Source organism: Scardinius erythrophthalmus (genome assembly GCF_964197995.2).
Source record: "Scardinius erythrophthalmus genome assembly, chromosome: 3".
Lineage (NCBI taxonomy): Eukaryota > Metazoa > Chordata > Actinopteri > Cypriniformes > Leuciscidae > Scardinius > Scardinius erythrophthalmus.
The window spans coordinates 60,292,498-60,317,276 of NC_138223.1; the positions used below are offsets into that span (position 1 = coordinate 60,292,498).

Below are 24,779 nucleotides of genomic sequence, written 5' to 3' on the forward strand. Positions count from 1 at the left end.
CGTTCATTCATTCCGATTAGAACAAAGCAAACAGAACTGACCTAATTCCTCAGCGGGATCCGTTTGCTCCTCGAAATGATACTTCCAGAACTTCTGAGGTAAATTTTTGCAGGATTATTATCAAGATAGTATTATTCCTCACAGCATCGTAAAGTACATAAGTCTGAAAGTGAACTCGCGGTGTGTGTTATCCAGCTGATGTGGGCGTTTCACAGGTTTGTTTGGATCGCCTCACATTTGCGTTTGAATAGCGCGCGCTCTCCCTGGGCGGAGCACATTAAAACTTAATTAGCTGAGATGAGAACGACTGACATCTCTCTCTTTGCATACATATTACATAAACTGTGAATATTTGTTTTTTATAAAAATTACTTCATTTAAAAGAAGAGAATTCAAGCTTCATGCCTGTGTGACTGTATGCCTGTTTGACTGAGTATTCGCTGAGTTACAGTTCATTTTCGGACGCGTTTCAGAATTTACTTCACTGACGGAGAGTAGGCAGAACTCGCATCATGTTTATTTTTCTTTATTTGGCGAAAAGCATAACACTTTGTTTTTATTATGAGCATACACAAAAAAAATACACACTAAACAGGATCGATTGATGTATAACACAAGCATATAAGATAAAAATTTAATTTTTTTTTTTTTTTTTTTGCACTCATACGGAAAAAAACGAGCCTATCACGCCGGCGCGATAGCCGACCTCAGGGGGTTAACTAATTCTTTGAAGTTGAACTGCAGGATTCCCAAATAACTCAGCATTTAGTTAAAAAACAAAACAAAACTATAATGCCGTAAACAAATAGATTGTGACGCATCACAGATCATTAATCAAATCAAACACTTCCTTAATCTGTAATTCCTCAAAAAATATCTTCCTGGTGTAGTGACAATGCCTGACATGCAGTCACATGCTGTTCCAATTAGTAAAACCTTGTCTCCAAACACATCCTTCGTTGTCTTTTCAGACAACGGGTCTGTCCATGGCGTCGCTAAGTCTGCTTGGACATGTCAAAGGTGCAACCTTGTTGCCCCCCCAGAGGGACATTTGAGTCACAAAGGAAACCCTGTTTTTAAGAATCCCCTCTAAAACCCCCCAGCTCAGCGTGGACCCCTAGTGATTTTATAGCCACGCAGCAATTTGCCAGCGCCGGTTTTGCTGGTGTTTCCCCCAACCTCACAGGCTCGTGACATTCCACGCACACACACACACACACACACACACACACACTCGTGGATTTTCAAACAGAAACCCACCACAGGAAAAAGACTTTTCACCAATAAAGTCGCTTTTAAATGTACTAAAATATATCCCTTTTTGTGTTAAGAAGTGTGTAAACCATAGGAAAGCATATGCCCTATTGTAACATTAATAGAACTAAAATGCCTATACTAATGCATAATAATGTATCTGTGCATTGCTACAACGTCTATATTCTATTTTTTGATATCTCTGTAATCCTCTCCATCTCACGGAGACGAATCTTGACTGCAAAGTACAATAATATGCATTTGTTCCAGGAAATATCATATTTCTAAGTATGAATCCTTTCCCTCATAAGACATATGGTCAAAGTAGGCGTGTCTTCTTCACACAAAGAAGACTTCTTCCCGCTACAGATCAGAAGATCTGATTGGCTGTTGTCACCGAAAACAGGGCGTAAACAGATGTCTTTAAAAAGCAAGAGACCCTGTTTCCTCTCTCTCTTCTCTCATCGATCCCGCTGATCCCACTTCCTCGCTTCTCCGGTCCCTGTCCTCCTCCTCCACGTGCAGCGCTGCTCCAGCTGGACAGGCCTTGCCTTGGCCTCTGGGACGCAAACCCCCGCGTCATGTAGAGTTGCCTGCCGTCTTTTGCAACTAAGATCCGGCCTCTCCCATCCCGGGAGACGAATTGAACTTTCTCGGTAACGTTACATTTCAGTGAGCCTTTTTAAACTTCGCGGCACTGGAAGACCCAGCAGAAACAGGACACCGTCCGCGCTGGCCGCTTCCTGCCTCAGCCTCAGCCTCACCCGAAAGAGCACAGAATTCTGAAAGTATATTGAGCTGATAAAAGCTGTTTCCAGGGGTCTCGTGAACAAAGGTTTTCGTATGTAATAATTACTAATTTTCCCTTCTCTCTATTTCTCTCTTTCTTTCATTTCGTTTCATTCTGATCACTTATGTTATTGTTTGGTTATATGTTTGTTTGTTTATTGTTTGCATTTTTACGTACGTTTATATTCGTACAATTAACGATTAATTGTACAAGGTACAATTAATATAAAGATTGTGACGAATCACTCTTCATATTCATCTTTCAAAATAAGTCTGCGAACAGAACCACTTGAAAATCATATTAGAAAATTATCCATCCTATGCGCGCACGCAGTAAATGTAAAAACTCTTGTCTGCTGCGAACAGCTGACCTGAGAACAATCAATAAATACCTGTAAACAAACGCATTATTCCGCGCAAAATTTAATAATGAATTCTAAAGTAGTGTATTGCACACTTTTGATCTAAATGTACTGCTATATACACAAAAGTGCAATAACATGTGGTTTGCAAAAACTTTAAACAAATAGCCTAATGTGCTTTTTACCAGCAGTATTTCCTTTACACAGTAGCAATAACAATTTTCTTGTAAATCTTAACTTAAACATTAATGTAATCAAATCAAATATTAAACCAAAGCTATTTGCCACTGCCAGGGCATTACCTTTTATCGAGCAAAAGTTTTAAGCGAACTGGACGCGCGAATGAGGCGAATTTGCGTCCACCGCGCCGCACTAAACGTCTCATTCGAGCCGCAGGACCTCCAGACGCGCATAAACGTGCCTTTGCATTGACTTAACATTGAAATCACTCGTGCCAGATGCTCTATTCGCATTTGGTGTGAACGCACCATAGAGTGAGGTGAAGTGCTCGAGCACAAGGTGCAGCAACAAGCGGGTGCGTTCCCGTGAAACTGTTGCGGTTGTGCGCACACGCCCGCCCGCTGCCGAAGTTGAATTGTCTTGAACTTTTTGTACACGACGTGCAGCACAAATCATTGGAAGAGAGACTGATTGTTTGTGAGTTTCCAGAATCTAAATAGTTATCAGGACATCAACAGGAGGGAATTCACATGGCAGAGCATCCCCGCTATACTAAACGCAGGCCTATCAGGTAAAGTTATGTATAATTTTAATTCAAGTTAAAAAGGCTGTAGCTGCGCACTGAAGCCGTTGCCATGTGGTTACTATCCATAGAGCGCCTGCCGTTCACTCGCAGAGCGCTGTCTCCCTTTCTGTTCACATGAGATGAACCTGTCGAAGCCTCCCTCCACTGCTGGTTTGGGAGGGTTATTTGCTGGCTGACCAACATCCCACCCCTCCTGTGACCCATGGTTTGACTGGCCTATGTGTATTCAGAGCCGGTGAGCAACGGACTTTCAAAATAAAAAAAATATATTAAAAAAACTGCGTTAACATGCGATTAAAAAAATTGTCGGCGTTTATTAATAAATGCGTTAACGCGATAATAATGCATTAACTTTCCCAGCCCTAATATATATATTAGTGTTGTCAAAAGACCCGGTACTTCGGTACCAAGTCGGTACTAAAAAAATGTAAACGTCACGGTACCAAGTTTTCTTAAGTACCGGTGGTACCGAGGACCCGTTCAAACCCGGTTCCTTGATGCGCATGCATGCACTGAGCGGGTGCAGTTGCGCGTCCTCTTTATTAAAGCGCTGAGACATGACAACCGGCGGTGCAGCTGATGTGGTAAATCCACTTGTTGATAAAAAAGGAGGAAAGAGCCGTGTGTGGAAATATTTCGGATTTGCGGCTGATGACGAGGGGAACATCATTGGTAATCAAAAACCCATTTGCAAACGATGTCATCGAAGTTCTCTCTCAAAAGGAGGAAACACATCTAACTTAATAAAACACCTCAAAGACCGACACCTGGATCTGATGAAAGAGTTCAAGCAGATAAGTTTCAAACTAATTTCAAATTTAGAGCTTCTGTTATGAATTATATATCATATTTTAATTTGAATGTCGGAATCAGTCGGATAGAAATAAACAGCCGTTTGTGTAGCGCTAATATAATAAGTGTTAGAATTAGGGCCTGTTCACATATATCGCGTCTTTTGCGTGCTCAAGTTCGTCATTTCAAATGTAGGCGCGCGGTATGCGCGCTCATAATGTATGCGACGCGCTCGTTTTCTGTTTTTTTCCAAGCGCGTTCGCGCCACATCGAGATAAAAACACTCTCAACTTTTCAGAATGCCGCAAGCGCAACGTAGGTCACGTGACATGTGGTGGAAATCCATTGCTGAAATTTCCTTGCGGCTGTAACGGAGAGCGCAGCTGATAGTTGCGCAACCGCCCTAGCGCTTTGGAAAAAGGAGAACGCGGCGCGCCTAGTGTTTTCTACGCGTTTTTAGGCGCGATATGTGAACGGCGCCTTAAGATCCTTTATTAACTATTTAAATCTCCTATACATTTAATTAGGGTAAAAACAAACAAACAGGACGACATAAAGGAAAAACTTGAAACACAATTTTAAACAAGTATAAAGAATGGCATTGTTTAACTTTATTAATAAAAATAGTGTGTTGTTCAGCTAGCATGTTTTTGTGTTTTGCTTTGGTACCGAGAACCATGAATTTTTATTGGTAAATTTAGTCTAAATTAAACTTTGGTTTGGTACCGAAATTGGTACCGAGAACCGTGGATTTTCACTGGTATCGGTACCGAATACTGAAATTTTGATACCGTGACAACACTAATATATATATATATATATTTAATTTCCATGACCAATGGTAGACATGATGGGTTATACTATGCTGTCTCTGTATTGACGTATATGTTTTTGTTTTATTGTAAAGAAGCATTTCTGCCTTGATAAATGTATATATTTGTTCGCTGAAATTGAAAAAAGAACATATAAGAGATTATTTACAGTCTGCCAGTCATGTGTGTTTTTGTAGATGATCTGACTGTGTGTCTGTAGGTTGTCTGGCTGTATGGTGACAGAGGAAGGCTGTGGTTATTTGTCTTCAGCTCTGAGTTTAAACCCATCACACCTGAGAGAGCTGGATCTGAGCTACAATCACCCAGGAGTCAAGCTGCTCTCTGGCAAACTGAAGGATCCAAACTGCTCATTGCAGATACTCAAGTATGTGGGACAAGCAAGCCTCGTTTACACTGCAGGCCTTGACGCCCAATTCTGATTTGTTGCCTATATCCGATTTTTTTTTTTTTTTTACCGTCCGTTTACATGTTCTTGCCCCATATCTGATTCATGTGTTTACATTTGACATACTATCTGAAACGTTGCGCATGCTTAAAGGGGGTTCTTGCACAGATGGACAAATGTGAAATGTGCTTGATGCTAGCTTTGCGATATACCGTATTTTCCGGACTATAAGTCACACTTTTTTTAATAGTTTGGCTGGTCCTGTGACTTATAGTCAGGTGCGACTTGTATATCAAAATGAATTCATACTGACTGAGAGAAATGCACATTTCATACAGATTACATAAGCAGAGAGCAGAGCAGTCTTTTTTCTTTCGTTTTGAATTGTTCTTTTTAAAAGTAAGACATTTCAAGCTTTCTATTTATGTCTCAGGTCTGCGAGGCAAGTAGGCCACCGTATATGCTGAGTTTCGGCTCATTTATGAGATGAGCTCCAGTTCACGTGCTGGCGCCTCCGTGTCAGGATTATCTATTGTCTACTATATTTATACTTCTTATGTATTAAATCCAGGCAATTGGTTGATGAAACAGATTAAAATTAAGATACAATTAATACAAAACGAAATTAAATTTAAAGACAGGCTTTGTGCTTTCTGTTTGAGGTCTCTGTGAACATTTCAAAGCAGTCTTTTAGTGCCGCTTTCAGAGCGGTCCCGTCCGTAACACTGTTTTTTCCTCATTGCGAACACAAAATATTTTTATTTTTTTTTACAAAGGGAGGATTATGCACACACACACACTCACTCACACTTTTGCGTTCAAAGGGAGGATGATGCATACACACACACACACACACTTGCGTTCAAAGGGAGGATGATGCACACACACACACACACACACACACTAACACACACTCTTGCGTTCATAGGGAGGATGATGCGCACACACACACACACAGACACACACACACACTCTTGCGTTCAAAGGGAGGATGATGCACATACACACACACACACACACTCTTGCGTTCAAAGGGAGGATGATGCACACACACACACACACACACTCACACACACACACTCTTGCGTTCAAAGGGAGGATGATGCACACACACACACACACACACACACACTCTTGCGTTCAAAGGGAGGATGATGCGCACACACACACACACTCGCGTTCAAAGGGAGGATGATACACACACACACACTCGCGTTAAAAGGGAGGATGATGCGCACACACGCTCACACTCTTGCGTTCAAAGGGAGGATGATACACACACACACACACACACTCGCGTTAAAAGGGAGGATGATGCACACACACACACACACACACACACACTAACTCACACACACTCTCTCACACACACACTCTTGCGTTCAAAGGGAGGATGATGCACACACACACACACACACACACACTTGCGTTCAAAGGGAGGATGATACACACACACTCGCGTTAAAAGGGAGGATGATGCACACACACACACACACACACTCTTGCGTTCAAAGGGAGGATGATGCACACACACTCACACACACACACTCTCTCACTCACACACACACTCTCTCACACACACACACACACACACACACACACACTCTTGCGTTCATAGGGAGGATGATGCGCACACACACACACTCACTCTTGCGTTCAAAGGGAGGATGATGCACACACACACACACACACACACACTCACACACACACTCTTGCGTTCATAGAGAGGATGATGCACACACACACTCACACACACTCTCTCACACACACACACACACACACACACACACACTTGCGTTCAAAGGGAGGATGATGCACACACACACTCACACACACTCTCTCTCACACACACACACACACACACTCTTGCGTTCATACGGAGGATGATGCACACACACACACACTTGCGTTCAAAAGGAGGATGACACACACACACACTCGCGTTCAAAGGGAGAATGATGCGCACACACACACACACACACACACACACACACTCTTGCGTTCAAAGGGAGGATGATACACACACACACACACTCGCGTTAAATGGGAGGATGATGCACACACACACATGCTCACAATCTTGCGTTCAAAGGGAGGATGATGCACACACTCACACTCTCACACACTCTCTCACACACACACACTCTTGCATTCGTAGGGAGGATGATGCGCGCACACACACACACACTCTTGCGTTCAAAGGGAGGATGATGCACACACACACAAGGCAAGGCAAGTTTATTTATATAGCACATTTCATACACAATGGCAATTCAAAGTGCTTTACATAGAAGAAATAAAAATAATAAAAATAAATAAGAATAATTAAAACAGTTTAGAAAAATAAAATAAAATACAGTACAGTACAAACATTTGGATGAGCATTGGGCACAGTGCTCATTCAGTAAATGCATAGTTAAACAGATGTGTTTTGAGTCTGGATTTGAATGTGACTACTGTAGGAGCACGTCTGATCTCCTCTGGAAGCTGGTTCCAGCTGCGGCTGGCATAATAGCTAAAAGCGGACTCGCCATGCTTAGAGTGAACCCTTGGTAATGATCTGAGTGATCTGTTGGGTTTATATTCAGTGAGCATATCTACAATGTATTGAGGTCCTAGGCCATTGAATGATTTATATACCAGTAATAATACTTCAAAATCAATCCTAAATTTAACTGGGAGCCAGTGTAAGGACCTGAGGACTGGTGTGATATGTTCATATTTTCTGGTTCTGCTCAGAATCCTGGCGGCAGCGTTCTGTATGAGCTGCAACTGTCTTATGGTCTTTTTGGGAAGGCCAGTGAGGAGTCCATTACAATAATCCACCCTGCTGGTGATGAAAGCATGCACAAGTTTCTCTAAGTCTTGTCTGGAAACAAAGCATCTAATTCTTGCAATATTTTTCAGATGATAGTATGCTGATTTAGTTATTGCTTTGATATGACTACTGAAACTAAGGTCTGACTCTAGTGTCACACCAAGATTCCTGACTTGATGTTTAGTTGTTTGACCCCTAGCGTGAAGGTATGCGTTCACCTTGAGAACTTCATCTTTGTTTCCAAATACAATGACTTCAGTTTTGTCTTTGTTTAACTGAAGAAAGTTTTGGCACATCCAACTGTTGACTTCATCGATGCATTGGCACAGGGAGTCAATGGGGCTGTAATCGTTAGGCGATAGGGCTAAGTAGAGCTGTGTGTCGTCTGCATAGCTGTGGTAAGAGATTTGGTTCTTTATCATTATTTGGCTCATTGGGAGCATATACAGGTTGAACAGGAGTGGTGCAAGAATTGAGCCTTGAGGGACTGCGCATGTCATGGATGTCCACTCAGACTTATGATCTCCTATACTCACATAATAACCTCTCCCATCTAAGTATGACCTGAACCATTTTAGGACTATCCCAGAAAGCCCCACCCAGTTTTCCAGCCTGTCAAGAAGTATGTTGTGATCGACAGTGTCAAATGCAGCACTGAGTTCGAGTAGTACTAGCACTGATAGTTTTCCTGAATCAGTATTTAAGCGAATATCGTTTATTATCTTTATGAGCGCTGTCTCTGTGCTGTGGTGTGGTCGGAAACCAGATTGAAAATTGTCAAAGTATCCATTCAAGCTTAAGAATTTGTTCAGCTGATTGAAGACAACTTTTTCAATGATCTTGCCTATGAAAGGAAGATTTGAGATCGGCCTATAGTTGCTTAACACTAGAAGTCCCAGAGATTTGTAACCCTCCTTTAGCCAAGTGGATGCTAACTGGCTAGTCTTTTGGCTATCATTAGCATCAATTCATGTGTAAATGTGGTCATTACCTGAGCAATCTGCAGGGGGGTTGGGGGGTGTGTGTGAATGGTTGCTGGTGGCTTGTTTGTATGTGTGGGGGAGGGAGGGCTGTTAAAAGCAGAGAACTTGATTGACCATGTCTCACATTGGCATGTAAGGTCTTGCCCAGGTGTAAACAGGTATGAATTAGCACATCTAATTGCATGCAGCTTGCTCTCAAATGAGAGGTAATTCCTTTTGTGCTGAGGTGGATAAAATCTCACTGCACATAGCCTACTACTTCAGTGCCCTCAAGAATTCTGTGGTGTACGAACCTCCTCTCCAAGAAAAGAAAATGCAGAGAAGACTCACCACTCGGCAGGCCTTGGAAATTATCCTGAGTGAAGTAAACCCTTGTGACTCAGATGGAGAAGACATAGAACTACAGCCGGATTCGGACTCAGAGCTGTCTGATCTGTCTTCAGGTTAAGTTTCATTTCATATTATTTCCTATTTCATTTCAAACCAGTAAGTGGAAAACACCAAAAAAGCAGAGTGGAGTGACATAAATATTTACTCTGCCTTTTTTGTATTGTCCACTTTTTTGTTTGTACTACTTAGCAGACATTCACTGCCATCTGAAGTGCAAAACATTATTAGTTGTTTCTTTGCTTTAGTTGTATCTTTTTATTTAGGAAGATATTTCAGACATTATTTCGATACAGAGAAGGAGATACTGGAATTATTATTAGTATCTCTGCATGCATTTGTGATATCATTTGACTTTTCCATTGCTCACAATTTGAATTTGTTCACACTGCAGATGAGGAGACTGCTCCTCAACCAAAAAAGAGAGCCCGTTTGGGGACTGACCTGACAGAGACAGCGAAAGATGGCACAGTGTGGCGTGAAGAACAGGTGGGGATGCGTCTCCCTTTCACCCCAATCAAAGCGTACGCTGCAGATGGAGAGCCAACGGCTAAGGCCAGGAAAAGTATCTCGAGTCGCCTTCAGAGCTTCCTGTGTTTCATCACTCTTGACATGCTTCATAGCATTCAAGAATGGACTATTCAACATGCACAGGAAACGGAGCATGTTCATTGGTTCATGGCCCTCCCTGAACTAATGGCATTTATTGCAATTGTCATCTTGCGGGGGCTTACCAAGGTTCCATCACTACGTGACTGCTGGTCAGCAAACCTGGGAAACCCACATATCATTGGAACAATGCCGCGAAACCGCTTCCAAGACATCATGCGACACCTACGCTTTGATGACAGGTCCACCCGGAGGGATCGAGCAAAGACTGATAAGTTTGCTGCAATTTCCAGTGTGTGGGGATCATTTGTCACTAATTGCATCACGTCCTACAACCCTGGTCTACATATCACCGTTGATGAACAGCTTTTCCCATCAAAGACTCGCTGCTGTTTCCTGCAGTATATTGCAACTAAACCTGACAAGTTTGGGATCAAGTTTTGGGTGGCTTGCGACCTAAAATCCAAGTACATTTGTAATGTCCTCCCATATCTTGGCAAGGACCCTAGTCGTCCCAGTGGAGAGAGAGTCCTTCGGATGAGACGTTAATCCATCATGGCCTCCTAATCATCCCCATATACTGATTGGCTTCATCACTGTCTCCTCTCCACCAGTAAGCTGGTGTGTGGTGGGCGTTCTGGCGCAATATGGCTGCCGTCGCATCATCCAAGTGGATGCTGCACATTGGTGGTGGTTGAGGAGATTCCCCCATCTATGTAAAGCGCTTTGAGGTCTCAGAAAAAGCGCTATATAAATGTAACGAATTATTATTATTATTATTATTATTATTAATTATTATTAGAGACTGTCTGAAAATGTAGTGATGAGGCTGATGGAACCATTCCTAGACAAGGGCAGAAATGTTACCACGGACAATTTCTTCACATCGCTGTCACTTGCGCATAAACTTCTTAGCCGGAAAACCACCATCCTCGGCACAGTCAACAAGATTCGCCGGGAAATCCCTCAATCCGCTAGACACACAGATCGCAATGAATTCACCACTCAGGTATGTTGCAGGTCTTTTGTGGTTCTATGTTTGTGTTTCTAATTTTTAGAATCAACACCGCCAAGTGTGTCATTGTGTGTAAAAGTGCTATGAAAATAACAATTTATCTTATTTATTAGGTGTTTTCAACCACTGCTGCTACGCTGACGGCATATGCGCCCAAACGGACGAAGACCGTCTACATTCTAAGCAGCATGCACAGCGTGATTCAGACTGATAATACCACCAAAAGGAAGCCAAACACTGTCACCCTTTACAACACCACAAAGTGCGGCGTGGATGTGATGGACCAGATGGTCCGGGAGTACACTGTCCGCACAGGGACACGGCGCTGGCCAGTTGCCGTGTTCTATAACATGATTGACATGGCAGCACTGAATGCACATGTGCTGTATCAAGCATGCACCGGAAGGCAGGAAAGACGGGTGGACTTCCTGGTGGAGCTTGCAAGAGAGTTGGCTAACTCTCATATGTGTGCGAAGAAGGCAAGAAAAGAACAATTGCTTCGGACACAACCCTCCACACCTAGCCCTGGAAAAAGAGCCATGTGTCAAGTCAAACACCAATGCAAGAACAATCATGCCACTGTGCGATGTGTTCACTGCTACAGATACACATGTGGTAAATGCAGACGGGAGATACCATGGCAGTGCCAGGATTGTGAGTGATTGCTGGAATGTACTCACTTACTTTTTAATAATATTTGTAAATATGTGTACAAATGGTTGGTTTCTATTTTATTTTGTACTGTTTTTATCAATAAATCTCAGCAACAAAGGAAAAAAAAACATGTGTGTTGATTTCTCCCTAAGATGGCAAAGTGAAACACAAGTTTCCTTGAAGTGGCTCAGCATGGCCCCACATTATTTACATAACAAAAGCAACCGTTCACAGGTGATTAAGGATATTAGCCTAAAGCCTTCCAGCCCATCGGCTGTCCTGCGGGTTTTATAGGTAGAAAAGCCAAATGGCTGCTCTCTGGGACTTCTAGTGTTAATATGGTCTTATCCAGATTGCTCTTTTTCAGGAGGGGCTTGACAACTGCAGTTTTCAGGGAGTTTGGAAAACTCCCAGAGAGAAGAGAGGCATTTACCACTTCTAGAAGATCTGCTTCTAAACTGTTTAACACACTTTTGAAAAATGATGTGGGAAGTGTGTCAAGAGCACAGGTTGATGTTTTAAGGTGCTGTACGGTTTATTCCAAAATGTTGCCATCAATTTCTTTGAAGTCAGACATAGTAACTACTTTTCCAGGTGGTCTGATCTGTCTGACCTCAGTGCAACTCAAGGATGTGCTGATCACCTTTCTGATATTATTGATTTTCTCAGAGAAGAAAGAAGCAAACTCATTGCACTTGTTCTCTGAGAGCATTTCACTGGGAATCTGGCTTGGGGGGTTTGTCAGTCTCTCTACAGTAGCAAAAAGAGTGTGTGTGTTGTTTAAATTACTGTTTATAATATTTGAGAAGAAAGTCTGTCTAGCTTTGCCTAGTTCCATATTGAAAGCATGAAGGCTGTCTTTGTAGATGTTATAATGGACTACAAGTTTTGTCTTCCGCCACATGCGCTCTGTTTTTCTGCATTGTCTTTTCACAATTTGCACTGCTGTTGAGTTTCTCCAAGGTGCTTTTTGTTTGCCACTCTTCTTCCTGATTTTCACAGGAGCAATATCATCAATTACACTTTTAACTTTTGAGTTATAAGAATCAAGGAGAAAATCAACAGAGTCTGCAGATATGCTTGGTGTTAAGGATATAGCCTTCATAAATAGTACACTAGTGTTCTCATTTAAAGGGGTCATATAATGCCATTTTTGTACAAGCTAATATGATTCTTTAGGGTCTAAATTAAAAGTTTGTAATATACTTTAATTAAAAATTCTCATTAGTATTGTAAGAAAACACTAATTTTACCTGGTCAAAAACAGCTCTGTTTTCAGCACGCCGTTTCAGTGCATGTGTCTTTAAATGATAATGAGCTTTGCTCACCCCGCCCCTCTGTTCTGTGCGTACACCGTATTAGACATTCTCTGACCGTATCTAACACAATAACCACGTGTTATTCGTTATAAACGTGGGATTATGAATTATATTGAGAACGTCGTACATAGAAAACATGCTGTAATGTACCCTGAGTGTAAACCTTAGACGCATTCATCGTGAAGCCTGCAGCAAGGTTTGCAAATTTCGCAAAGATTAATATAAATACTAATATAAAGGTTAATAAAACATTACACTCACATCTTCTGGAGGTTCAGCAGGAACACGTTGGTGCCGATCCGTTTTTTCTCTTTGTAAAGCTGTCTGGTGTGAAATGATTCACGCAAACAGGAAAGCACAGATGATCGTGGGGAATCCCCGTGAGGGAATCCCCGCGTCAATCCTTTGGGCATATCGCTTCAAAAACAAAACTCAGCCACTGCTTCTTCAACGGCTCGGATTTAGGAACATCCAAATGACTGCTGTGTTCCTTATTACATCTAAGAACAGAACACTACAATCGCTTAGACGCCATTCTACTCCAGCATATCCACAATGGCGGACTACTATGACGACGGCTGTCACAGCTCGCTCAGGGCGGGTCTTGTGTTGAAACACAGCTGTCAATCACAATAGCGGGAGGGGCGTACGATCTTATGACGTCACAATATCGAACGGCTTGATTTCAGAGAGGGTCAAACATATAAGGAGATTAAAACAAAACCACTGGATGGATTTTTAGCATGATAGGATGGTTGTGTACAGGCACTGCCAACAGACATTTCAGTGCAATCAACTTGTAAAAGTGCATGTACCATTATATGACCCCTTTAAGCATCTCTTCTTGACAGACACAGATCTAGCTTCAGTGGCAGGATAGATCAATATATCAAAGAAAATACAGAAATGATCGGGCAGTGCTTCATCCTTAATAACAATCGATGAAATGTTTAGACCCTTACTGATAAGTAAATCTAGAGTGCGTCCACGATTCTGTGTGGGTCCATGAACATGCTGAGTCAGATCAAAAGTTTTTAAAACACTTTTGATTTCTTTTGCCATATTGTTCTCTGCACTATCTATGTGGATGTTAAAATCTCCAGCAATGGCAAAACATTCAAACTCTGAGGTAATTGTTGATAACAGTTCTGTAAAGTCCTCAGCAAAGGCTGGAGAGTATTTTGGAGGCCTGTAAATAATGAAAAGTAAAATGCGTGGAGCACCTTTTAACCCAATACCCAAATATTCAAAAGACAGTTAATTCCCAAATGATATTTGCTTACATTGATAGATATCTTAGAAAGAGCAGCTAGACCCCCACCTCTCTTAACAGCTCTGCAGACACTCATAAAAGTAAAGTTAGGGGGGGCTGCTTCATTGAGGACTGTTGCACTGCTGCTGTCTTCTAGCCAGGTTTAATTTAGAAGCATAAAATCCAGATTGTTTGTGGTTATTAAGTCGTTGACTAGAAGTGATTTATTTTTAAGTGAGCGGATGTTAAAGAGTGCTAACTTAACAGACTTACTTTTCCCCACATCAATATTAGTTTGACGTGTAATAGGCACCAGATTAGTTGGGTTTGCTGTTCGGCTGTTGAAGGCCTTAGACTTTCTATCTTGTAATAGAACAGCAACAGAGAAAGATACAGGCACACTGGGTTCCCGCTTGTTCTGTAAACATTTGAGAGAGTTACTGTTATCAAAACGGGGACCCGACACATATCACTGAGAGCTGGTATCAGTTGTTTTTGGTTCACCTCGAGCAGATGGAGGAGGGTGTGGGCCCTGGCGTTGTGGCAGAGGCCGAAGAGCTCTCACAGGAGGAGGGGGAGGGCGAGCTGGGCCCGCAGGCTTTGGTGGTAATGGTGCCTGTCTTTTTTTGGTTGGTATCTGGGGGCTTGCAGCAAAAGAGTGGGATAGTCTGGTTCCAGCATCCACCAGTTCTTCCATTTTCTGTGAGAAGCACAGAAGTGGGGATGCTGGAGAGAGGGAAAAAGTGTCTGGTGAAAAGGGCTGTTGCTCTGGTGTTATCGGAGGCTGTAATATGCTGTCCTGGCTTGCCTGGCTGTTTTCCAGGAAGTCGTCCTTGGGTGCTGAATCTTCGAGCAGTTCTGATATGTCTGTCTGTGGTGAGCTCTGTGGGCAGGGCTCAGCTGAGATTGTGTCCGTGAGCAGAGGTTGTTGTGGCGGAGTGATGTTATCATGTCCATTTTGCTGCTGAAGTGAAGTCCCGTGGTCATTCATACTGTGTCCAGATGTGTGTGTGCCATTCAGATTGAGTGGATTGGCACAAACTGCAGAAGGATGATTTAGGGAGAAGTAGATATTGTCCTTTAACACTCTTGAACCAAGTTTGTTTGGGTGATGGCCATCCCGATGAAATACTTGTCTCTGACTCCAGAAAAGATTGAAATTGTCAATGAAGTTCACTGCTTTTATATTGCAGGTTTTTTGCAGCCACGTATTAAGCCCAAGTAACCGTGAAAACCTGTTTGTTCCTCTTGCTGGGAGCGGTCCACTGATGAATGTTTGAACTTTCAGTCTTTTAAGTGTTTCAAAAAGTTCATGGAAATCCTTCTTAAGGAGTTCTGACTGCTCTTTATGAATATCATTCTTCCCCACATGAATAATAAGTCGATTTGCAGCCTTATGTTTCATCAGAATGTTCTGAAGTTCCCTGTTTATATTAGAAGTTGTTGCTTGTGGAAGGCAGCACGTAGTTGTGTCCCTGCTGCTAATGTTTCTGATTATGGAGTCCCCCACTATCGGAGTCCCCCACTATCAGGTCCTGGGCTCGGCTGCGCTCTGAGCTGAGTGCCGCTGTCTGCTCGACCTTGAGCGCCAGTTAGCATCAGTGTTAGCTACTGGCCCATTCAGTCTGTGTTCGATCACATTCATCACATTTGGGGATTCCTCATTTACATTCATTAGTACTTCAAATCTGTTCTCAAGATGTATAGGTGGTGGTTGGAGACCAGTGTTTGCAATCCTTGTCAGAGCTGTATCTGGGGTAGAGGATGCTACTGCAGCAATATGTGATGCTCGTGACAATCTGATGTCTCGAGTGCCTTTGGGTCTCGCTCCCTGTTTGTGCCATCGATTAGTAAGTCGATCGGCTTGTTTCTCTATCTGTCGAGGAGCACTAATTTCATGGGACTCACCGGTATGCTGAGGGTGTCCATGACGAAGCTCTGTTGTGTGCTCCGTCTGGTTTGGTGGTCTCGTAAGTAACTTTGTTTCAAGAACTGCAATCCTTTGTAGAAGTCTGTGGCAGTTGGTGCAGCAAGTAGATTCCAGAAGAGGCATTTTCTCTTATCCTTGTAGGCAGTTGTGTTTTCCTTTCCCGGTATGTAAGCTGGTCGGGTAAAAGAATTCTCAGTTTTTGTAGTAATCCAAACTTTGTCGTATGAGCACTGTGCTGATTTGCTGAAGTTAAAATTAGGTGATAAAAGGAAATAAAAAAAAATAAAAAAAAAAGGAGATAAAATGTAAAAGCGATAGAGCAAAGCGCGGAGCAGTAAGCAAGAGCGTCCGAACAGTAGCTGAGCAGGAAGTAGACTAGACACACACACACACACACACAAACACTCGCGTTCAAAGGGAGGATGATACACACACTCACACACACACACTCGCGTTAAAAGGGAGGATGATGCACACACACACACACACACACACACACACTCTTGCGTTCAAAGGGAGGATGATGCACACACACTCACACTCACACACACTCTCACACACACACACACACACACACTCTTGTGTTCATAGGGATGATGATGCGCACGCGCACACACACACACACACACACACTTGCGTTCATAGGGACGATGATGCACACACACACACACACACACACACACACACACACTCTTGCGTTCATAGGGAGGATGATGCACACACACACACACACACACACACACACACACACTCTTGCGTTCAAAGGGAGGATGATGCACTCACACACACTCTCACACACACACACACACACACTCTTGCGTTCATAGGGAGGATGATACACACACACACACACACACACACACACTCGCATTCAAAGGGAGGATGATACACACACACACACACACACACACACGCCTTAAAAGGGAGGATGATGCGCACACACACACACACACACTCGCGTTCAAAGGGAGAATGATGCGCACACACACACTCACACACACACACACACACACACACACACATACACTCTTGCGTTCAAAGGGAGGGAGGATGATACACACACACACACGTGTTAAAAGGATGATGCACACACACACACACACTCGCGTTCAAAGGGAAAATGATGCACTCACACACACACACACACACTCTTGCGTTCAAAGCGAGGAGGATGCACACACACTCACACACACACACTCTTGCGTTCAAAGGGAGGATGATGCACACACACACACACACACACACTCACACACACACTCTTGAGTTCAAAACGAGGAGGATGCACACACACACACACACTCGCGTTCAAAGGGAGAATGATGCGCATACACACACTCACACACATACACACACACACACACTCTAGCGTTCAAAGGGAGGATGATACACATACACACTCACACACACACACACTCGCGTTAAAAGGGAGGATGATGCGCACACACACACACGCTCACACTCTTGCGTTCAAAGGGAGGATGATGCACACACACACACACACACACTCACACTCTCACACACTCTCACACACACACACACACACACACACTCTTGCATTCGTAGGGAGGATGATGCGCGCACACACACACACACACACACACACTCTTGCGTTCAAAGGGAGGATGATGCACACACACACACACACACACACACACAAACACTCGCGTTCAAAGGGAGGATGATACACACTCACACACACTCTTGCGTTCAAAGGGAGGATGATGCACACACACTCACACACACTCTCTCACACACACACACACACACACTCTTGTGTTCATAGGGATGATGATGCGCGCACACACACACACACACACACACACACACACACTCTTGCGTTCATAGGGACGATGATGCACACACACACACACACACTCACTCTTGCGTTCAAAGGGAGGATGATGCACACACACACACACACACACACACACACTCTTGCGTTCTTAGGGAGGAGGATGATGCACACACACACACACACACACACACACACACACACACTCACTCTTGCGTTCAAAGGGAGGATGATGCACACACACACACTCACACACACTCACTCTTGCGTTCTTAGGGAGGATGATGCACACACACACACACACACTCACACACACTCTTGCGTTAAAAGGGAGGATGATGCACACACTCACACACACACTCGCGTTCAAAGGGAGGATGATACACACACACACACACACACACACACACACACACACACTGTTACGGCCCTTTGTCTAATTTGGCTCGTTAAAACACATGTAAGACAAGGACCATACATATTAAGAATCACAGACGATTGGGTGAAGTTTCAAAGTGTACATCGTTTCTTTTAATGAAACATGAGAGAGCGCACCAACAATAAACAATAAATCAAACTAATAGCACAGGTAGGGTAGCAAAAAGGAAAACAGAAAGCCTGACTATCTAACTCTGTAAGCAAGATCTTATCTGCTCCCGAAGAAAACAACAAACAGAGTGAGTCTTCCGGACCACTGCTTTCCTACGCTGTGTTAACTAAATAATAAAAGTGATCAAAGAAAATACCCACTACCTGGCTTGAAAATAACCAAAATAAAAACTCAGTCCATGATCTGGAACAGCCGAGGCGAAGATCGTGGACTGCTCGCCATGTGGCAAGAAACCCCAGCTGTCACTGATCAGAAGGGTGGAGGCAGCTAGAGCAGCGAGCGTCGCGAGAGCTGAGAGAACCGAGAGAGACCCGCCTCAATTCCGGACCGGCTTAAATACGGGGTTTTCCCATGACGTCATTCATGACTGCACCTGCGATCTCAGATAGAACAATTAACATTCAGCAATTTAAAGCACCACCACATAACACCCTCACCCTTAAATAATTAATTGTAGGGTGAAAATATATATCTTACCTCAGAGCCTGCAATTAATTTAGATGCGAGATAAAGCATCCGCAACCACGTTATCCTTACGAATGTCAAGCTCAAAAGGCTGTAGGAATAAACTCCAACGCATCAAACGTTGATTGTTATTTTTCATCCGATCAATAAAAATCAAAGGATTGTGATCCGTGTAAACAGTCAGTGGGTACGAAACAGAACCAACGTAAACGTCAAAATGTTGAAAAGCAAGAACAAGGGCGAGCGCCTCCTTCTCAATAGTCGAGTAACGTCGTTGAGGTTTATTAAATTTACGTAAAAAATAGCAAACAGGATGTTCGACGCCAGTGTGATCTGATTGAAGGAGAACAGCTCCAGCACCGGTGTTACTTGCATCAACAGCAAGAGAAAACGGAGTGGTAAAATCAGGAGCAGACAAAACAGGAGAATTAACTAAAAGGGCTTTAACTCTCTCGAAACTCGATTGACAAATCTCAGACCATTTAAATGGAACCTTAGGACTAAGAAGGTCGGTTAAGGGCGAAGCAACTACAGAAAAATTCTTACAAAAATTTCTGTAGTACCCAACCATACCCAAAAATCGACGAAGCTCACGACGTGTATTGGGCACGGGAAAATGAGTGATGGACTCTACCTTAGACTCAACGGGTCGAACCTGACCGCTACCAACAATCTTTCCCAGATAAGTGACCGTAGCTCGGCCGAATTCGCACTTCACTAAATTAACCGTAAGGTTAGCTTGAGACAAACGACTGAAAAGCGTATCGAGTTGCTCCACATGTTCTGACCAAGACGCGCTGTAAAGGACCAAGTCATCCAAATATGCTTCAACGTTATGCATGCCTTCGATGACGCGATTGACCAGTCTCTGAAAGGTTGCCGGGGCGTTTCGTAAACCGAAAGCCATTACGGTATAATGGAGAAAATGATCTGGTGTTACGAACGCACTGATTTCCTTCGCACGATCTGACAACGGCACCTGCCAGTATCCTTTAAGCAGATCGATCTTCGTAACGAACACAGCATTTCCTACGTGATCCACGCAATCTTCCATGCGAGGCAATGGATAACTATCTGGTTTGGTCACAGCATTAACGCGTCTAAAATCAGTACAAAAACGAAATGTTCTGTCCGGTTTTTTTACGAGCAAACAGGGTGAGCTCCAAGGACTAAAACTTTGCTCTGCGATGTCATTCTCAAGCATGAAGGTCACCTCATTTTGCAACAACATTCTCTTTTCAGGACTTACCCGATATGCGTGCTGTTTAATAGGCAACGAGTCACCAATATCGATGTCATGCTCTATTAACGAAGTACGAGATGGAATATCAGAGAACAAATTACTGTACATCCGAATAATATTAGTCACATCAGCTCGTTCGGCAACGGTCAAATGAGAAAGGTGCGAGTCTAAGGTTCGAATGATCTCAGAATTTTTCAATCTTCCCGCAACCAATTCGGTAGAAGGAAACTCTACATCCTCATCGAAAGAAGAATCATCACCGCTGTCCGATACAGCAGAACACAATGGGTGAATCGAAGATTCAGGACTGGACAGCGCCTCGGTGTCAGGTATATCAGCACTGGACAGCCTCTGTCCTCCGGCCACCGGAAAGTCTGTGGGTGAAACGGTTAACACAGCCGACTTTTTTTCAGACAAATCTGGCGATCTTTCAAAGTACGGCTTGAGCATGTTAATGTGACAGAGACGAGTTTTCTTTCTTCTGTCTGTCGTCGAGATAACATAATCAAGCTCACTCACCTTTTCTTTCACTCGATAGGGACCATAATAACGAGCCTGCAAGGCAGACCCAGGCACTGGCATCAGCACAAGCACCTTGTCACCAGGAGTAAAGCTACGAAGTTTAGCACGACGATCAAAACGCTGCTTCATTCGTTGCTGTGCAATCTCCAAATTCTCTTTGGCCAATTCGCATGCACGATGCAACTTAAAACGAAAGCCTGAGACATAGTCAAGTATGTTATTTTGAGGTATATCACTAGTCCAATGATCTCTGATCAGCTTCAGTGGGCCACGAACAGTATGCCCAAACACTAACTCGGCCGGACTAAAACCTAACGACTCCTGCACTACTTCTCTCACTGCGAACATGACCATAGGCACTCCTTCGTCCCAATCTTTTTGAAACTCAAGACAAAACGCACGCAGCATTGATTTTAAAGTCTGATGGAACCTCTCAAGTACTCCCTGACTTTCCGGATGGTAACAACTTGAGGTGCAATGTTGGATATGCAGCTGATCTAAAGCTTGCTTGAACACACGGGACATAAAATTCGTGCCTTGGTCCGACTGAATAGTACGTGGAAGTCCAAACAGTGAAAAGAACTTTATAAGTGATTTTACAATCACTGGTGCAGTGATTTTACGCAGAGGAATGGCCTCTGGAAAACGCGTTGACGTGCACATTATAGTGAGCAGATATTGGTTTCCCGACTTCGTGCGAGGCAAAGGACCGACACAATCGATCATCACACGCTCAAATGGTTCACCGATAGCTGGAACAGGATGCAACGGAGCAGGTGAAACATTCTGGTTCGGTTTTCCCGTCATTTGGCACACATGACAGCTTCTGCAATAACTTGCTACATCAGTTTTCAGGCCAGGCCAGAAAAAATTTCGGAGTATTCGATCGTACGTTTTATTTACTCCTAAGTGACCGGCAAACGGGCTATCATGCGCAAGACTCAAAATTTCAGAGCGGTACGAGGAGGGAACTATTATCTGTTTGACGATTTGCCACTCATCATCAGCAGATGCAGTAGGTGGTCTCCACTTCCTCATCAACACTCCATCTTCTACAAAGTATCCTTGCGATACGTGTTCAAGTTGCTCAGCAGGAACAACAGCTTCAAAGAGGGGTGACAACTTCTCATCTTTCCTCTGTTCAACAATAAGCTGCTCGCGAGACAGAGACAATTTAGTAGGCCCCATAATATGTTCATCTAATTTTTTAACGGCACTATCTGAACCGTCAACAAAATTTGAACATTTTACTTCACAAAAATCAGAATTAGAAAAGAATGTATCACTCAAATCAAAATTACACTCACTTTCTGATTCACTAAGGCTTTTATCTTTTAGTCTCTGAGTCATAGCGCGAGTAATGGCACATGAGGGAAAAACCTCAGGATATTCCTGAGCTAAGGCATCAGCAACAGTAAGACACAGAAAAGGATCATCAGTTACCTCAGGGCTAGCAAAAACTTTTCCTCCCGCTAAGTCATTCCCTAAGATAAACGTGACATCTCGAACGGGAAGACATGGTCGCACTCCAACAACAACGCGGCCAGACACAAGGGAAGATTCAATTTCGATCTCGTGCAAAGGTACCTTAACGAAGCCCATCTCAAATCCTTGTACTAAGACACTTGAACCAACAGAGCTCTCATCAGACAACGGCAATATTCCTTCCAGAATAAAACTCTGAGCAGCGCCTGTATCACGAAGTATCTTGACTGGTTTGCGCAAAGCACTACCTGACAAAGATACAAATCCGTCCATCAAAAACGGCACATATCCCTCATTTTCACACATGTCAGCTTCCGAAGCTAACAACTCAAGTCCTTTCACTTGTGGCATGGACGTCATCAATAAACCTACCGGTTTAGGAACACGGTTTTTCTTTTTGAGCACACTGCACTCAGAAATAAGGTGTCCGCGTTTCTTACAATAGAAACAAACGGGTGAGAACACAGACTTATCAGAACTTAGCGCCGCTTTATCAACAGGCAGGGGGCGTTCAAAATTACGCTGAGAAGACCGAGTGCTGTTAGCTGAAGGAAACTTCGGTGCGACACTAAACACGTTCTTATGTGTGAGCACATATTCGTCAGCCAATGTCGCAGCAACAGAACATTTAGAAGCTTTTTGCTCATTAAGATAGATTACAATGCGTTCTGGTAAGCAGTTTTTAAATTCCTCTAAAATAATCAGTTCACGAAGCTCTTCAAAAGTGGTCACTTTCATGGAAGCACACCAACGATCAAACAGTGATTCTTTCTCCCGAACGAACTCAACGTAAGCCTCATCAGTTTTCCGTAAATTACTAAATTTCTGACGATAAGCCTCGGGGACTAGCTCATACACTCTGAGAACGGATGTCTTCACTTGCTCATAATTAAGAGAGTCTTCGACTGATAAAGAGGAAAAAACTTCCTGGGCTTTACCCACAAAAACACACTGTAACAACATGGGCCAAAAAGTCTTCGGCCATTTCATATTGACAGCGACGCGTTCAAAAAGAGCAAAAAATTTATCAACTTCTTGTTCTCGAAAAGGAGGAACAATACGAATATTACGACTCACGTCGAAATCAGAAGTGTCAGATAAACCCCTTTCACGAGCGCTTAACTCAATCTCTTTTAGACGGCACGCTTGCTCCATTTCGAGCTTTTTCAGTTCAAGTTCATGTCTCTCACGATCTCTAGTTCTCTCTCTCTCACGCTCCCACCCTTCTCTCTCTCTCAACAAAACTATCTCGTGCTCTTTAGCTTGCAACTGCAATTTTTTAACCTGCATCGCAAGATCTTCGGAACTACCTTCAAATTCAACATCAGGATAATCCGTCATCTTTTCCTCATCACCAAAAACGCCTTGTTCATGCAATGAATCAACAAGCAGAATCTGAAGCTCATGTTTAGTTGAAGTCTTACGAAAATTGACCTTAAAATGAGCAGCAATCCTCGCAAGATCTACTCTATTAATTTGAAACAGCTCAGCTTGCGTCGGTTTCGCAATGAAGTTCGCTAATTCAAACATGATTAAAAATAACGTCTGGTTATTATAAGGAAAAAATTTAACGAGCACTACACGAGAAAATATACACACACACCAATCGACTGTGATTCAACAAAGTTACTGAAGTTACTCAAGTAACAAATACAAAGTGTGAGCAGATCAAAAGATCAAGCAAAGCCACACAAAATTCGATCCTGGACGAGTTCCCAAATATGTTACGGCCCTTTGTCTAATTTGGCTCGTTAAAACACATGTAAGACAAGGACCATACATATTAAGAATCACAGACGATTGGGTGAAGTTTCAAAGTGTACATCGTTTCTTTTAATGAAACATGAGAGAGCGCACCAACAATAAACAATAAATCAAACTAATAGCACAGGTAGGGTAGCAAAAAGGAAAACAGAAAGCCTGACTATCTAACTCTGTAAGCAAGATCTTATCTGCTCCCGAAGAAAACAACAAACAGAGTGAGTCTTCCGGACCACTGCTTTCCTACGCTGTGTTAACTAAATAATAAAAGTGATCAAAGAAAATACCCACTACCTGGCTTGAAAATAACCAAAATAAAAACTCAGTCCATGATCTGGAACAGCCGAGGTGAAGATCGTGGACTGCTCGCCATGTGGCAAGAAACCCCAGCTGTCACTGATCAGAAGGGTGGAGGCAGCTAGAGCAGCGAGCGTCGCGAGAGCTGAGAGAACCGAGAGAGACCCGCCTCAATTCCGGACCGGCTTAAATACGGGGTTTTCCCATGACGTCATTCATGACTGCACCTGCGATCTCAGATAGAACAATTAACATTCAGCAATTTAAAGCACCACCACATAACACCCTCACCCTTAAATAATTAATTGTAGGGTGAAAATATATATCTTACCTCAGAGCCTGCAATTAATTTAGATGCGAGATAAAGCATCCGCAACCACGTTATCCTTACGAATGTCAAGCTCAAAAGGCTGTAGGAATAAACTCCAACGCATCAAACGTTGATTGTTATTTTTC

At 43.1% G+C, this 24,779-nt stretch overlaps 2 protein-coding genes across 2 annotated transcripts in view; both read left to right on the forward strand.

Moving 5' to 3' along the window:
• The window catches only part of LOC308687553 (NACHT, LRR and PYD domains-containing protein 1 homolog), a 206,430-nt gene that overhangs the window by 36,318 nt on the left and 145,333 nt on the right, over positions 1–24,779 (forward strand). The gene's annotated exons all lie outside the window — the stretch shown is intronic.
• Positions 1–24,779, forward strand: part of LOC308687560 (uncharacterized protein) — a 98,994-nt gene that overhangs the window by 35,143 nt on the left and 39,072 nt on the right. Inside the window, exon 4 of the mRNA XM_081360172.1 lies at positions 4,996–5,160. Coding sequence (XP_081216298.1) covers positions 4,996–5,160 — 165 coding nt within the window. The remainder of the gene's footprint in view (positions 1–4,995; positions 5,161–24,779) is intronic.